Raw genomic sequence first — 15,911 nt, forward strand, 5'->3', positions numbered from 1 at the left:
GGAGGCCATATGTCCTGCAGGTGAATGATGTTAGTCAAGCAGCTTTTGTAGTACGTTTTATGTGATATTATTGCATGCAATTGTGCTTACTGGAAAAGCAAGTACATATTACATATCCTATCAATATAATTAACAGTAAATACGTTTTATTGGGTAGGAAACCAGCACCTGCCCCCTCTTTGTGGTACTTCTGTTCTATGGCAACTGCTCACAAACACTGTCGCACTGTCTATATATATACAGGTCCTTCTCAAAAAATTAGCATCTTGTGATAGGGTTCATTATTTTCTGTAATGTACTGATAAACATTAGACATTTATATATTTTAGATTCATTACAGACAACTGTAGTAGTTCAAGCCTTTTATTGTTTTACTATTGATGATTTTGGCATACAGCTCATGAAAACCCAAAATTCCTATCTAAAAAAATTAGCATATTTCTTCCGACCAATAAAAGAAAAGTGTTTTTAATACAAAAAAAAAGGTCAACCTTCAAATAATTATGTTCAGTTATGCACTTAATACTTTTTTTTTTTCTTTTTTTTTTTTAATTTAGTCCTGTCCAATTCTTTTCCCCCGATTTTCTCCCCAATCTAGTCGTGGCCAATTACTCCCCGTCACTAGGAGGCTCCCACACACATCAAGGCTACCACAACCACTCAGTCGGGAGGACGAAAGCTATCCCGTGTTTCCTCCGAACCACGTGACGCGAGCCGACCGCATCTTTTCGAACTGCTCGCTCACGCACCGTTAGGGGCGGAGTAACACACTCGGAGGAAGGCGCTAGCCGCTCCTTCCGTGTGCGCGAGCTCACAGACGCCCCTGATTGGCTGTAGAGCCGTGACTATGTGGGAGCACAAGTACCTCTCATCCCTGCCCCCTGAGAGAGCTCGGCCAATCAGCTTTCTCTGTGCCTCCGGCTGTGAGAGGAAAACAGCATCACCCGGGGTTCGAACCAGCGATCTCCGGATGATAGGGCGAGCGCTTTACCACTGCGCCACTCGGAGGCATATGCACTTAATACTTGGTCGGAAATCCTTTTGCAGAAATGACTGCTTTAATGCGGCGTGGCATGGAGGCAATCAGCCTGTGGCACCACTGCTGAGGTGTTATGGAGGCCCAGGATGCTTCGATAGCGGCCTTAAGCTCATCCAGAGTGTTGAGTCTGGCGTCTCTCAACTTTCTCTTTCCAATATCCCACAGATTCTTTATGGGGTTCAGGTCAGGAGAGTTGGCAGGCCAATTGAGCACAGTAATACCATGGTCAGTAACCCATTTACCAGTGGTTTTGGCACTGTGAGCAGGTGCCAGGTCGTGCTGAAAAATGAAATCTTTATCTCCATAAAGCTTTTCAGCAGATGGAAGCATGAAGTGCTCCAAAATCTCCTGATAGCTAGCTGCATTGACCCTGCCCTTGATAAAAACACAGTGGACCAACACCAGCAGCTGACATGGCACCCCAGACCATCACTAACTGTGGGTACTTGACACTGGACTTCAGGCATTTTGGCATTTCCCTCTCCCCAGTCTTCCTCCAGACTCTGGCATCTTGATTTCCGAATGACATGCAAAATTTGCTTTCATCCGGAAAAAGTACTTTGGACCACTGAGCAACGGTCCAGTGCTGCTTCTCTGTAGCCCAGGTCAGGCGCTTCTTCCGCTGTTTCAAAAGTGGCTTGACCTAGGGGATGCGGCACCTGTAGCCCATTTTCCTGCACACGCCTGTACACGGTGGCTCTGGATGTTTCTACTCCAGACTCAGTCCACTGCTTCCGCCGGTCCCCCAAGGTCTGGAATCGGTCCTTCTCCACAATCTTCCTCAGGGTCTGGTCACCCCTCTTCTCGTTGTGCAGCGTTTTCTGCCACACTTTTTACTTCCCACAGACTTCCCACTGAGGTGCCTTGATACAGCACTCTGGGAACAGCCTATTCGTTCAAAAATTTCTTTTTGTCTCTTACCCTCTTGCTTGAGGGTGTCAATGATGGCCTTCTGGACGGCAGTCAGGTCGGCAGTCTTACTCATGATTGCGGTTTTGAGTAATGAACCAGGCTGGGAGTTTTTAAAAGCTTTAGGAATCTTTTGCAGGTGTTTAGAGTTAATTAGTTGATTCAGATGATTAGGTTAATAGCTCGTTTAGAGAACCTTTTCATGATATGCTAATTTTTTGAAATAGGAATTTTGGGTTTTCATGAGCTGTATGCCAAAATCATCAATATTAAAACAATAAAAGGCTTGAACTACTTCAGTTGTGTGTAATGAATCTAAAATATATGAAAGTCTAATGTTTATCAGTACATTACATAAAATAATGAACTTTATCACAATATGCTAATTTTTTTAGAAGGACCTGTATATATATATATATATATATATATATATATAAACTTGTTGCGCGGCCACATAAGGGGGTTGTTTATATTGGTCACATGAAGTTGGTAAAAAAAAATATAAAACCACCCGGCCGTATTAATGAAGCCACTATGGTTTATTTTGTCCCCCAGAAAGACTGCGTTTTGGTTCCGGGGTTACGCTCTCGCGAGCATGCACAGGTATGGCGCTAAGGAGCCGTATGACGTGTCGGGTCACGTGTTCCGGCTTAAAAGCGGAACTGGCAAAGGACTCAAGGTGGAGAGATGAGGAGAGATGAGAAGACGCTGCATTTAAGAAGAGAGAAAGAGAGATTGTTTGTCATCACAGAGGATTATTGTTCCCTCAATGGATTAATCTTTATTGTACACATTCCATACCCATCTCGTTCCGTTTTCTCGTGCTCCTGGAGTAAACATCTTATACCGGTGAGACCAAGCCATCTCTCCCACCACCATCACACACACAATAATAACTCGGACATTGGACATACATACATGCACTCACACTTACACTTTATTATTTTTGTATATATTTTGTAAAAATTGGTTTTTGGTGCACCCTGGTTGTTTATGTTTTTGTCTCACTTAATACACTTTGGGTTTGTTTTGAACTTGTTATCGCGTGTCTTTCCATGCTCCGCGAAGCTTGTGCAACACCGGAAGTGAGTTTTATTAGCCCTTATTTAGATTCTCGACCCCGTAGTAGTGTAACTAGCTTAAATAACAAAGCCGAACGTTACAAACTTACAGTGGTGAAATCACAAGATAATCTGATTACTGTTCCTATAGTTCCTTTTTATGTTTTTTTTTTTTACCTTAAAGACAATTTCTTTCCCTAAAGTTCCATCTCATCTTCACATCAAAGTTGTCAACATTGACACCCAGTTTAAGGTGATGGGAAGGAGGGGCTGTGTGTAGGGGCTGCAGTAATGAGTTCCTACCTCTGCTGTGAAGAAGAATTTAAATATTTTGCGAGTAGGAGTGGATAACTGCAGTATAACTAAAACCTGATGATGGTATCGGTGCATCCTTAATAATGCAAGTATATGTGAAAGTCCCAAAGACAACAGCGCAATCTAGTATCGGTGACAGAACTGGAATAACAGAGTTGGTATGTGGCTATGAGAGAAATAACTAAACACAAAACATTTTGATTGACTACAACAAAGAAAAGCAAGTGAGGGTAAAAAAAAGTGGCAGCTACAGAGTTTTACTCCATCTTACCTTCCGAAAAAAGAGTGCAAGGGATCCTGTCCGGCGTGGTCTGTTTGTTGACTGTGAATGCATCTCAGGGAATTTGTTCGGGGAGGTGAGCAGAACCTGAGTGGACAGGGGGTTCAACTGGTTCGCTTGTACCTGGATTACTGTGATACCTCCCAGTTCATTCTTCATCACTAAAAAAATATTTTTTTTTCTTTTTTATTCTGTCATTCATACAGATATTTTCCAAGTCATTCATTTTTTTACTTTTTCATTGCATATGGCAGATGATCCATATCTACAGCAATTGAGGTCTGATATAATATTATAAAATATATATATATATATATATATATATATATATATATATATATATATTATAAAATATATATATATATTTAAACTTCTTTAAAAAAAACTCTCAAAATGCTTTTGCACTGTTTTTTTTTGCACAAGATCAAAGTCTCATTAGTATGTTCGAAGAGATGTCTTACTGTACTTTTCAGACATGCACTCACACCCATTAAATAACTGCAGTTCAAAAAGTTGGCTTAATATCTAAATGCCCTCATTCTGCTCTGTGCAAGCTTACTAGGACAGACCTAGTTCACATTTATTAGTCACGGTCAGCAGGGAGCTGGGCTGAAAGGCATGAATACCACTACCACAGGAAAACACATACAATGTATAACGTAGGACGCACATAGGGCTCACCAACAATGATACAGATGTAATGTACTGATGACCCTGTCCGTGCACCATCCCCATCCATATAAATACATTTATAATCAATATTCTTCATGCAATAGATACATTAATGGTTATACATGTTAAAAGAACAGTATAAAACATATTTTTTACATATTTTTGACCATGAAATAGTTTCAATAGTTTAAATTTAAATTCATTATAAATTGGGTGTCTTTCTGTATTTAATAAATAATACCTGGCAAAGGAATATTGAGCTGGTGGCCACTAGTAGTAGCCATGGAGAGGACAGTTGCTGCAGTCATGTTCTGGTTGTTTTCTGTAGAGCTGGTGGGTATTAATTTCACGGGAGTAACAGATATTCGCTTCACTGGGGAGTGAGGTTGAGGGTCATCACCAAACAAACGCCTTTTGGCACTGCCTGCCGCTGGAGAACTGAAGCGATCGTGGAGAGAGATGGGAGATGGAGGAGCATCTAAAACATGAAGAAAAACATCAAATAAAATGGAAATTTCATGATGTAAAATTTTATCATGTCTTGTCAGAATATTGTTTCTTGTAGGACCAGGGCCAACTTACAAAAGGAATTTAAAACAGCACTGCTATGTTGCCTGCAAGAGACTGGGTTAACCAAAACAGTTTGGAAGAAACTATACTTTTAATTATGCATTATAAAATATATAATAATATTATAAAATAATTTGTGGTCCACAGCAACTTCTATAATCAAGTGAATAAATCACCAACACTGCTCAGCCAAAAAAAGGTTACCACCTGAATTTAACAAGGCGAATATTTAAGAGTGTTCCAGTGGATAATCACTCCAGTGATTAACACGTTTTAGCTGCCAACATGTTATTTAACCATAAATCAAGAAGTGGTTTTTCAACTCCTTAACAACCATGTCAAAAGACATATCCTGCAGCCATGGCAAATAGATGTTTCTCTGTTTGAGAAGGGACAAATTATATCCTGCATCATGAAAACAAACAAAGAGATGAAAAATAAATAAAATTGGGTCACAAACTGTAAAACGCATTATTAAAGCCTAGAAGGGTATTGCTGAACCATCATCAAACAGTCAAGGAAGAAATGTGGTTGGAAAAACATCTTGGCCACCACAGAGTCCAACCTTAAACCAATTGAGGATCTTTGGGATGTCCTGGAGAAGCATCATTAATAGAAGATTCTGTTGTGCCATTGCATAAGCTTATTGAAACAATGCCATGGCCCTAATCGTACAGTAGCAAAAGGCAATCCAACAAAAATACTAATATGTGTGACTTTTTTTGGCTGGGCAGTATATAATCTACAAACAAACACCCAACTTCAAGTAACAACATAAAACACATCAGAGTCTAATAAGTGGTCTCTTTTGTCTTTTAAAAAGTACAACAACTTAAAGAAACCAGGTTTGGAGTAACTGATTTCCCGACAATCAGTACACTCTCCTAATTCCAATAGACAATCTTCGTCCTGGACAGAGTTACAAAGTTATATAATCGTTCTTAAATTGCCCAACTTCAATATTTTAAAAAAGGTCTCAAAGTTATTAGAATTTACTTTTATGTTGCCTCAGAGTCCTAAACTTTTGTAAAGTACACTGAAATGATTTAATGTGTGACTTGTAACCCTTTTAGTAGAACCTTTGGGAAAATAACTTAACCCTCTAAGTTATAAGCCAAGAAGAAAAGTAAAGAATGCTTTTACCTTTATGATTCTGTCCTTCTTATGGTAGTAAAAACATATTAAATATTTTTTTAAAATGTATGGGTCCTTTAAATAGGGTAATAGGGCTTATAATAAGGGTATTGAGGGTTAGCCCTCAGGGAGATGCCTCATGGTGGTTATAAAATAGACAAATAAGTTAGACTAAGAGAAGCGCTGCGTTTATCTAAGCTGTAAGAATGTAATCGAATCTTAGGGGGAAAAAAACTAGGGGAGTCACTGGAAATCTTTTAAGTTTTTGATTCTTAGACCTATTTATTTTTTAGATAAAAAAAAAGGGAGACAAATATAATCTTCCTTTCTATTTTCTGCTTAAAAGAACTTCTAAAACATTAAAGCAAGGAAAATTGGCCCATGGTTAAAACTTTGAATGATTTTGAATGAAACCTGTTTTAAATTAAAAGAGCACTGAAGATGTTCAATAATTCAATAACAAAATCTTCAAATAAAATATTCAATATGGAAAGGTTAAATTAAAGTGTAGTACGAGACTTTTTACTTTTGATCTCTGATCTCAAATATCTTATTTTTATAATCACTGAAAGCCAAAATTGTAAATAAATATAAAGTTCGATTAAATGCACTGCCCTAATCAAAAGAGACATTACCTAGACCTTTACCTAAATGAACTGATTCACAAACTACAGATCTACTGGCTGATTGTAAAGGATCACAAAACTAAGGCCTGGCATCGACCAGAGCAGTGTGGCCTGTAGAGTGCGCTTTTTACAGCACTTACTGAACTGACCAACATGGGTGCAGTCGAGTTAAATGAAAGACCCTGATTTTATTAGTAACCTAATATTAAATTTAGGGGGTTGACACAGAATGAGCTAATAACAGTAAATGACTAGGAGGAAGAATTTTCAATGGATGCTTATTTTATATATTTTTTTGTAAACCATTCAGTTACACTGCCTTTGACGAAGAAATACTAAAATAAGACGTTTTTCCCTTTTATGCATTTCCAAGCATGGTACATTGTAAATACTTGCATATAGTACATATGACACCTCTATTCAATCTTTAAAAAATGTAACTTAATTTTTTTAAACTAGCCCTGTTTGTATCCAAGTATACAGCTCACTATATGTACCTTAAGTTGTGCACACTTAATACCTTGTTGTGTTTGGTGCTGGTACTGTACCTTTGCGAGCACTGGAACCCAGGCTAGTGCGGACCTCTCGCAGACGAGGGTGAATGATGGGTGACAGAGCCACCAGAGGAAGGTGGGTGTGGCCCCCACTACTACTGTTGCGGCCCGAATCAAGACTGCTAGGAAAATTTACCTTCAGCAAACACAGGTGTGGGAAAACATAATTAGAGAAGGCGCACACAATCAAAAAGACAGACAAACTTAAATATATCTTAAATAATTAAAGCAAACAAATGACTCCAGATACTAAATGTAATATATAAAAACAATGGATAGTTCAGTCATTCTGATCATTAATACCTCATCTAATAGATGAGCAAATGTATGACTACCATACAATATATTCATTCACATTCTCATAATTTTCCTTTGATTGTGCAAAGCTGCTTTGCAACAATGACCTTTGTTAAAAGCACTAAACAACTAAAAATGAATTGAATATGTATCCTTACCTCTGCTACAGTAGGGACTTTTGAATCAGCATTCTCTAATGCCTCCCACAGCACTGAGTCTTTGGTCCACGCCCTACTTTCCAGCACCTGCTCCTCTATGACGTTCAAGTGCTTCACCATGTCTCTAGAGAGGCCCTCCTCAGACCGAATGAACACCTCTATCACCTACACATATATCCATACAATTCAATATCATTTTAAAATCCTCTGAGGCACAATAACGGCAGTATATTTACACTCAAACAAAGATATCCAAATAACACTGGCTCATACCAATATTAAGATTGTTGTATTGTGGGTAATTACAGAACACTACATAGCCTAAATTACGATTCATATGAAATGCTTAATAATATTAAATTACAGTTATTAATTGTGAAATGTAGCTCTGAGGTTATAAAAAACTGTTCTGAAAGCCTGAAAGCTAAAACATTTAAGAGTCAGTTGGGCCAAGCTTTCAAATCAAACGTCAATCTAAAAAAACAATGCAGCCCTCTATAACGACGTGGGTCGGGCGAGGCCCAGCTCACGTTCTGAACAGCATAAACTGTTCAGAACGTGAACAGATCCGCAGGCTGCTACCACGCAGAGTTCTGCACAGGCAAAGGCGCAGACATTTATGCACGCGGTTGCCAGGCAATGCCGCCATCATGAAATCAGCCTGAATGAGCCGCACCTGGTGGCGTGTTTATATAAGGGTCCTGATACCTTTGAAGTATTTTATAAGTAGTTTAGAGGCCCTTAAGTATTGCTTATTTAATTTCAATTGATGATACTTTTTGACCAGACTGTGTATACCTTAAACAAGCAAAGATTAAATTAATGGGGAGTTAAAAGCCCGGTCAGCTTGATTTCTAAATTCATTATCAAATAAAATGATTATGACAGTAAGTTCTTCCCACGTCTTACCAGTTGGTGATGGCACAGGTCCATCAGGAAGAGGAGTTAGTGGGTTTATTTCTTATTATCATTTATAACAGACAATAGTTTCAAGACCAGAAAATTATTCACAGTGTTCATATTTTTATCCTAACCTCTGACCTTGTAAAAGTAGAATGGTCTAAGATGAAAGGTTTCCAAAATCCAAGGGAAGGTTCTTTGAGAACTGTAAGCAAACAGCACAACCTCCAGACAGCAGGCCAGAAGAGAACAGTGAAACACATCTTGTTCTAACAGCACCTGATGAGGAAAGACATCTTTTGAACAAAACAAAAATACTGAGTCTATAGCCAAGTGTTTGCACAAAACACTTGCAATTGTATGAAATGCTTAGGTATTTAGGAAAGGTTATAACGTTTTGGCAGTAGTAGTGTGTATGTGCATATGTTTAAGGTGTTAAGTATTTTCAGAATTGTTTTTTCAACCGAATCCAAGAAACTATAAACAAAGCAAAAAAAAAACAAAATGGGTTAATCTTTTCATTAAATACTTACTGTCATATCTTTACCCTGGAGTCTCTTTAGCTCTTGAACCATAACATTCTCCAGAATCTTAAAATACAGTATTTCGGCTATCTTCAGACGGTTTTCTGCAAAGTCTACAGGATGGGATGGGATAAAAACGGGATGGGATAAAAACAACGATGACAAAAAATAACAACTGAATGCATAAACACATTATATGCCTTGTTTAACCCTGTAAAGCCCACTGTTGCAGAATTACAACATCACTTTTAACAATTCTAAAAAAAGGCCAGCAATTGTTTTATTTTCCTCAAAACCACATTTACATATTTAATGGGTCCTATTGTTTGTACTCATGATGCTATTGGATGGAAAAAGTGTTTATAGGTCTGGTCATCTTGCCGTGAACTTACTCTACTTGCAAACTTCGCATTGAGCTGATCTCCTGTTTTTGCACGCCTGGATTTGTCAAGATTTAAGTAAGTAAAATCTCTAAAATATTTTTTTCTATGTTTATTACAATGTCTAGAACATATACATATTTAGTTATTTTAGAAAACATTGATAAAATTTGATTTAGAGGTTATTATGTCTATGTTGTAATTCTACAACGTTGGGTCAGAGTGGTAGCCTGTTGCATTGTTTAGGGACAGGTGTGCATGGTCTTGAATGTGAACCTGTTAGTGCTCTGGGGGGATGCATGTGTCCCTTTTAGTATGATAAGTAGACTATAATAGGCCAATTACACAGCATTGTTTGAATGTAGTGGAATTTTGATCAGCATTTGCATTGAAATGGTTATACTTTGATGGATAATACTTAGCTCTCTACCCTTGATACATGGTCTACCACCCTGTCTATTCTTTGTTTATCTGCTACAATAAAAGACCTATATGTGTTATTCACATATTTAATTACATTTTTCCAAACCTTTTCAGTTTCAGAATGCCACCAATACAGAAAGGTCATCTTTTCAGTGTGCAGGATGTGATTGCTGCAGTCCAAAATGGAGAGAGTGATTTTGAAATGGACTTGGATGACACTGACACTGGAATCTCTGGCATGCTCTGTGATTTTGATGTTTACCAAGGGAGTGTAGATGGAAAACGACAAGCGAAATCTGAACTTGGACTGTCAGGTGATGTTGTGATAAAGCTCGCCTCCACACTTCCAAAGGGTCAAAACTACAAGATCTACGCAGACAACTACTTCACCTGTGTCCCACTCGTGGTCAAGCTTCTTGAGCATGGAATTCATTATGTGGGAACAGCGAGGCAGGTACGTCTACCCAACTGCAACCTTGAAGATGAGAAGAGCTTGAAGAAAAAGGGGAGAGGAAGCTTTGATGTCAGAGTGGAGGGGAACCACAACATTTGTGCTGTCAAATGGTATGACAACAGAGCGGTCACACTTGTGTCATCCTTTGCTGGACCAGAACCTGTGCAGAAAATTCAGCGGTGGGACAAAGCCACTAAAACCATCATTGATGTTGAGAGGCCTTACATTGTTGGTACCTACAACAAACACATGGGGGGTGTGGATTTGTTGGACTCATTTGCTGCCAAGTACAAGTTTCCCATGAAATCTCACCGCTGGTACATTTACATCTTCTGGCACACCATCATCCTTGCTGTAATTAACGGCTGGCTCCTTTACAAGCGGGACTGTAAAGCTCTGAAGATGACTAAGAAAGAGATACTGAACAGGCGACAGTTTCAGGCACAACTTGCATCCTCTCTCATCCTGTTGAACACGCACAACACATCACCCAAGAGAGGGCGACCATCTTCAAGGAAGACAGTGGCATCAGGGAGCCCTTTGGATCCTCAGAAGAGACCATCCTCATCAGATGTGAGTCCCCCAGCCAAGAGGTCATCGGACCACCCCCCACTGGATGTACGCAAAGACATGATTGCACATTTCCCAGTAAAGACAAAGAGAGGTCGCTGCAGACACTGCAACAATGGATACACAAACACACTGTGTAGCAAGTGCAATGTTCGTCTGTGCTTCTCAGATGAAAAGAACTGTCTTAGGGATTATCACTGCAAATAAACACATTTATTCAAACCACACTGAATGTGACCAAATAATTATTTCCAAAAATGTTATTAATAAATGCTTATTCATAAAAAATATGATTGTTGTGTGATTATTACTTATGATATATACTGCTATGGGGCTAAATAAGTGAACAACCCTGCAAATAAATGCTTAAATGTTCTGTATACCAGTTCAGGCAAAGTGAGTACAAATACAGACATTCTGCTCACAACTAGGCCCAACGTTGCAATATTACAACAATTCCCTAAAAACTTACTAGAAAATAAAAAATGTGAAAAATCTTTAATTCCTACATCAGAGGCCTCCTAAAACAATATCTGAGAGGTCAAAAAATTTTTTGCTCGTTTTTTTCTATATTTGGGTCTTACAGGGTTAAGTGAAATGGGTGGTGTGTTACATACAGTCATGGAAAAGTACACCCTCCTTGAATTTGATGTTTTTATTTATCAGGGGCAAAAAACAGCTGTGTTTAAAAATTTGACATAACAATACTAAAATGTTTTTGATTAAAAAAAAAAAAAAAAAAATTTTCAACATCAATAAATTTAAATATATAAAAGCCAGAATGCCAATTGACAAATCGAAAGCGTAGGTGAAATAGGGGTATAACTGAATACAGGTCAGCTTTTATTTCACTAGCTAGGTCGAGCTAAAGCTACACTCAAAATAGAAATCTAAAGTTCATGGGTGTTTCTAGTTGAAATCACCAGCACTGAAAGCTGTTTCAAATTTTGGGGAAATATAACTACGTATTGAAATCTGTGTTTTTTTGTTTTTGTTGTTGTTATCTGAGATTATTTGTCTAGCTAAACAGCTTTGTGAACACCACACAGGTGTTATTTATGCCCTGACAAATAAAAACCTGTAATCGAAGGATACATCACCCTTTTCTTATTACTGCATATAACTGGATTTTCACCATTATGAGCTGCCAGCAACAATGAGAACCCCCTTAATATGTTCTTAAATGCATAAACTTTAACACACTACTGGCAATTATACTGTCATGTCTTCTTTGCCTGGGACCATGACTAAGTCTGCAACAGCAACCTGCCACTAACCCAGTTTATTAAACAATTACATATATAACTTAATCTGTTTTAGAATCATGGGCAAAATATCAACAAGTTCATACAAAACAGGTCTTTAAACTAAGATAGTATGCACTCTGTCATATACTATGGAAAGGGAAAAAATGCATGTACACGTGCATACACACATACTAAGGAGCACAGGATTGCAGGAGACAATGTAAACGTCTGAACATTAGGCATTATATATTGTGCCACTTTAGTTAAACTTAATGAATTTGTAAAAGGTTTCTAACCCATATGAGCTCCCTGAAGATCATCTGTTTGCTTGGTGTAGGCCTGTTTAAAAGTCTCTCCTAGCTTCTTTACACGATTTAAAATGGCTTCAGTGGGGTCACGAGAACAAGACCTAAAAGGGAAAAGTGCACACATTAATATAACCAAAAGCAATACAAAAACTCACAACACACATAAGCTTTCTTTCCAGTACTGAGTATGATTGTGCAGTTACTGAAGCTGTGGCTTAATGTTTCAACCCTATGCGAAAATGATTTCTAAAAATAATCTGATTTATTCCAGTAAGTCATATATCTAGTTCTGGGGGACAAGAGGAGGCTTAAATGGGCAAAGGATTACAGAAACAAAACATAAAAAAGAAAAAACAATCACATGATTGTTACGTTCACTATTGTATTCTTAGATTTTAATTTAGTCGCTGGTATTACTACACATGCACTACAACACAACCAGCATTTCATATTTGCTTACATCTATGCTTAAAAATTATATAAAATCCTTTACTAGCTACAACCACAGTGCCATGAAAAAGTACAGTTCTGACTGACAGAGAGGACAATTTTAACAGTGAGACAGAAGCAGTACATTCCCACATCAACAGTGAGCCATTGTTACAAAGCTTTTATAAAATGACACTTACTTGAAGATTTGGAGCAGTGTAGCAGTGGGGGCATTGGAGAGGCCGGACACCATGCTCTGCAGGCGACTCACACTTTGAGTAGCCGAAGACACTGGTGTGATCAGAAGCTCCTTCTCCTTCAGGTATCTACGCCCTGTAAGTGGTGTGGAAGGGGCCAGCGAACGTGTCTGTGCAGAGGAATTAACACAGCCATTAACATACCCTGCACACAGCTAACTTTTTAGCTTGACAATGCTTAAAACTTACATTTTGAAATAAACACAACTGCACGAATATTACAGGATTATGTGAAATTATGTTATCTGACAAGCAAAAATCTGCTTTTTTTTGGCCTTTGCAGTCACTGTCAGTACTGCAGCATCACTTAATAATTCCACATTAAGTCACGGTAGAATCTTTTTTTTTAAGAAGGCTGGGGAACTCGGTGCACAGGGTAGCAACTAGGTGGAGGTGGGGCTTGAACCACCGACAGTAACCAAGAGCCCCGACTGAGTTATGGCAGACCGCACAGGTGATATTACACTGTTATCTACTCTCCTTAATTGTGTTGATATAGTGCATGTTCTTCCTGGCAGTTTTAGGATAGTGGCTCTGGATGATTAAATCATTTAGCATATTTTAAACTGGAAAAACACAGAGCGTAAAAAATAACAATCACATAAGCTTATGTGACAGTAAACAATGATCTGATGACATTTTTTTAAAGGGGTTGTATTTCATACCTTCTCAAAGTGCTGCTGAAGGTTGTTCTCCACCTGCATTCGGGCTGAAACCTGACCAGATGGGGGCTTAGGGGTGACTTTTTGTGGTGTGCCAATCTCCTCGTTTGCATCAGCGCCCAAAAACACCCGCTCATCAAAATCACCCACCGTCAGGACATATTCTTCATATTCACGATTTATGGCTTTGCTAGACAATAACACATGAATATATCTCCATGTTATTTATACTTAAATGCATTAATGTCAGAGATAATCTTCACAATAAAATATTTCATACTGTCAGAGATACTTACAGAAGAGAAGGTTAATGGGGAAAGATGACTTTATGACGGGTATTTCTTGAAGATTGTACTATGTTCCTTCTTCGAAATTAAGATTGGGTTAACTGTTTAACTCGAAGACCTCATTAGTACTGGTTTTGCTCAACAATTAAGAGAAAGTGAACTTTTTTTTATAAACTTATGGTACCACAGACATGTTATGTGGTGTAGGGATGCACCGAAATTTCGGCCGCCAAAAATTTTCGGCCGAAATAGCATTATCGGTTTCGGCCGAAACGTAAGAAAGCGCCGAAAATAAAAGCCGAAATTGTTGCCACGCCTCTCCCATCCTCCCGTCTCGTTCGCGCTGTCATTACGCATCAAACACGGAGTATGTCGGCGGTTTGGAAGCACTTCAAAGTTTCAGGTGAGGACAGCAAAGTTGCAATATGCAACATTTTTTTAATACAAACAAAAAAAAAAAAAATTTTAAACATGTTTTTTAATGAAGCCATTTTCGGTTTCGGTATTGGTTTTCGGCCAAGTTCATCCAAAAATTTCGGTTTCGTTTTCGGCCCAGAATTTTCATTTCGGTGCATCCCTAATGTGATACATGCTAAAGTTCACAAGGTGAAGCTAGAACACATTTCACTAGAATTTAGAATTAGCAAATTAATATAAATATGTGAGTATCTCACACAGACTGTCACAGATTCACATTCACAGGGTGATATTACACACTAGTACACTGAGTAAATTATTACAGTCAGAGTCACAGGTCCATTGCACAGCATCCTCAAGAAATACCAGTCATATAACAAACTTTCCCCTTAACCTTCTCTCCTGTGAGTATCTCTAACTAACATAAGATTTTGAGAACCCCTCATTCTTTCTACTTCGGTAAGTGTATCTTCATTTATGCAATAGGCAATTTTCAGGACTACTTTGAGACAACAGTCTCCGTTAGTCTCGACACGTCTCAAAGGTTACTCTTTCGTTTAACTGTCATCTGCAGGATCTGTTTACAATATTATTGGATAGAAGTCTTCCCTTTTCTGTTGGGTAATTAATTATACTATTTAATAATCAGAGTGTGCCTCATTTCCTTACTGCAGAGGTGATTTGAGTCAACTGTTTTCAACATTGTTATGTTGAACGGAGAAAAAATAAGTCAATGTAAATATCTGCATGGCTTTGACAAGGGATAAAGACTGTGATTGATGGACAACTGGGTCAGAGCATCTCCAAAACAGCAGAATTTGTAAAGTAGTCACTAGTGTAAACTAGTGACTGGGTCACCCAAGGCTCATTGGTGCATGTAAAAAGCAATTCTAATCAATTTGGTCTGAGCTCACATAAGCAAATGTACAAAATGTAGCACAGACTGATGAAGTAAATACTGGTAATAATAGAAAGGTGTCGGAACACACGGTGCATTGCTCTTGCATGGCTGCGTACTCCAAACTGGTCAAAGTTACCATGCTGACCCCCGTCAATCTCTGAAAACATCTACAATGAGCGCATGAGGATTAGAACTTAAAAATAAGGCAATTAAAGAAACTGGCCTGATATGACGAATTTTTTTTTTGTGCATGTAGCAATGTGGACAGGTATTGCTGAGGAAGAAACATCACCGTGATGCAATATGGTAAGAAAGAAAGCCTCTTTCCCAGGTAAGTAGAACACCCCCAGTCAACCACTAAAAGTGGATTTATAAGAGCAGGCCACCTTCTTTCACATGCTCCATGACCCAGTTCTGATGCAAATATGCCTATCGAAGAGAACACGGGTCAGGATAATTATTTTGACTAATTTGAAGCTATGCAGCCTCAACCACCTTCTCTTCAATGTGCCTTGGGTATCCATGACCCTGTCACCA

At 38.4% G+C, this 15,911-nt stretch overlaps 1 protein-coding gene across 1 annotated transcript in view; it reads right to left on the reverse strand.

Moving 5' to 3' along the window:
• rbl1 (retinoblastoma-like 1 (p107)) overlaps window positions 1-15,911 on the reverse strand; it is a 31,586-nt gene that overhangs the window by 3,743 nt on the left and 11,932 nt on the right. Inside the window, exons 8-16 of the mRNA XM_053498101.1 lie at window positions 13,773-13,959; window positions 13,051-13,217; window positions 12,410-12,522; window positions 9,049-9,152; window positions 8,657-8,794; window positions 7,616-7,780; window positions 7,155-7,296; window positions 4,518-4,754; window positions 3,596-3,765 (exon numbers count right to left, since the gene is read on the reverse strand). Coding sequence (XP_053354076.1) covers window positions 3,596-3,765; window positions 4,518-4,754; window positions 7,155-7,296; window positions 7,616-7,780; window positions 8,657-8,794; window positions 9,049-9,152; window positions 12,410-12,522; window positions 13,051-13,217; window positions 13,773-13,959 — 1,423 coding nt within the window. The remainder of the gene's footprint in view (window positions 1-3,595; window positions 3,766-4,517; window positions 4,755-7,154; window positions 7,297-7,615; window positions 7,781-8,656; window positions 8,795-9,048; window positions 9,153-12,409; window positions 12,523-13,050; window positions 13,218-13,772; window positions 13,960-15,911) is intronic.

Source organism: Clarias gariepinus, chromosome 6 (assembly GCF_024256425.1).
Source record: "Clarias gariepinus isolate MV-2021 ecotype Netherlands chromosome 6, CGAR_prim_01v2, whole genome shotgun sequence".
NCBI classification, from domain to species: domain Eukaryota; kingdom Metazoa; phylum Chordata; class Actinopteri; order Siluriformes; family Clariidae; genus Clarias; species Clarias gariepinus.